Consider the following 1851-nt stretch of genomic DNA (forward strand, 5'->3'; position numbering starts at 1 on the left):
TTTCGACCAGTGAAGAGTTTTCACTCATCATCAATCTCTTCATCATTTGCCTAATAACATCAGAAAACATTTCCTCAAGCTTAATTTCATGAGTCTCATCAAAAGAGAAGGGTTCTTATTATTGTTGTTGATGTCGTTGCTGATGAGCCTTGCTTGCTTCGTTGTATTTGCAACAGCAACAAGGGACTTGGCCATGAAGGCAAAACAACACCAAGACCTATCTATCAGAATCAGTAGGCTTCAAGGGAAGAATAGTGATGATAACAATGAAGAAGAGGCAGTGAATTGCTGGGATTCGCTATTGGAGTTGAAATCTTGTAGCAATGAGATTGTTCTGTTCTTCTTGAATGGTGAGTCTCACCTTGGTCACGAATGTTGCCATGTAATTTATGTGTTTACACGTAATTGTTGGCCTGCATTGCTCACTTCTTTCGGTTTCACTGTTGAAGAAACTAATATCATACGAGGCTATTGTGATGCTGCTGCTCCTTCTGATCATGATAAAGCTCCTGCTTTCGCACCTCTTCCACCTGCAAAATGTCCTATATAGATAAATAAAATTTATATAATAAAAAATATTTGAAAATTTATTGATCTTTGTATTTGCTACACTCTTATATAAACATTTTATCATGGATCTTAATTCCATGTAAATTAATAATATTCTCCCACACATGGTAATAGAGATGGTAATTTAGCTAAATTGTATTCTATTTTCTTCTATTCGTACTCTGTTCCAATTTTTCGTTTTCTTACTTCATATAATTGTGTTATTAATAATTAAACACGAGGACTAATCCTCGATTGCCTAAGATCACTAATCATGTCAATAATGTAGTTCAACCTTAAGTTGTTTCCATCAGATCGGAGTTATAAGAGGATTTTAACCTCACCCGGCCCTCCGATCTGGTTATGAATTTATCAAATTTTGCTGTTTGAAAATTTTTATCTTGGACTAATTAGTTTCTAAACAAAATAATTTGGTCTTTATATCAATTAGTTATAGGGTTAATAGTCAAATTAATCCCTAAAAGATAAGACATTTTTTAAATTCATCATTGAAAATTTTTTTTAATTAAATTAATCCTTCAAAAATTGCAAATTAATCATATTCGTCCTCTAGTCACTCCATTAACAATTTTCTTCAAAGATTGATGTTGTAAAACATTAATTAATAACATATATAATACTTGATATGTCTAATTAGATATTGACTAAATATGTTTATGAAAGTTTATTAATTTAGTCATTTTCTCCAATTACAAAAAGCTTATTCCTAATATGACCTAATGACTAAATTGATAGATTTTCGTAAATATATTTAGTCAACATCTAATTGAATATGTTATATGTCATGTATGCTATCAGTTAACATTTCACATTATCAATTGTTTACAAAAATTATTAGTAGAATAACTGAAGGATAGATATGATTAATTCGTAATCTTTAAAGGACCAATTTGATTGAAAAAATCTTTCAAGGACGAATTTAAAGAATGCCTTATCGTTCAAGGATTAATTTGACTATTAACCCATTAGTTATATTATTCTATCAATTTATCATGTAAAATTTAACGGTAATGTTTATATGTACCGTTACTGTGACGTGTCTATTTATAAGAGATCGTCATGTAAATTAATAACTTTTAGAACCAAACTTCACCTGTTTTAGTAGGATAGATTCTTGTTAAATAAAGAGCCCTAAAAATTAAGGCAATTTACATAAATAAAACAAAGATTTTAAAATTACATGAATACAATAATTGGGAATCCATTACATACCTGTTCAATTATGTATCTATATAAACCGCTAGACTTCCACCGCAGTTTACTCGTTTTCACATAATCCGC

At 30.0% G+C, this 1851-nt stretch overlaps 1 protein-coding gene across 1 annotated transcript; it reads left to right on the plus strand.

Annotated features, from left to right (window-relative positions):
• Positions 14 to 665, plus strand: LOC107621021 (egg cell-secreted protein 1.3-like). The gene has a single exon (XM_016323073.2). The coding sequence runs from the start codon at positions 89 to 91 to the stop codon at positions 548 to 550; it is 462 nt and encodes a 153-aa protein (XP_016178559.2). The 5' UTR covers positions 14 to 88; the 3' UTR covers positions 551 to 665.

The sequence above is a fragment of the Arachis ipaensis genome, chromosome B10 (assembly GCF_000816755.2).
Source record: "Arachis ipaensis cultivar K30076 chromosome B10, Araip1.1, whole genome shotgun sequence".
NCBI classification, from domain to species: Eukaryota; Viridiplantae; Streptophyta; class Magnoliopsida; order Fabales; family Fabaceae; genus Arachis; species Arachis ipaensis.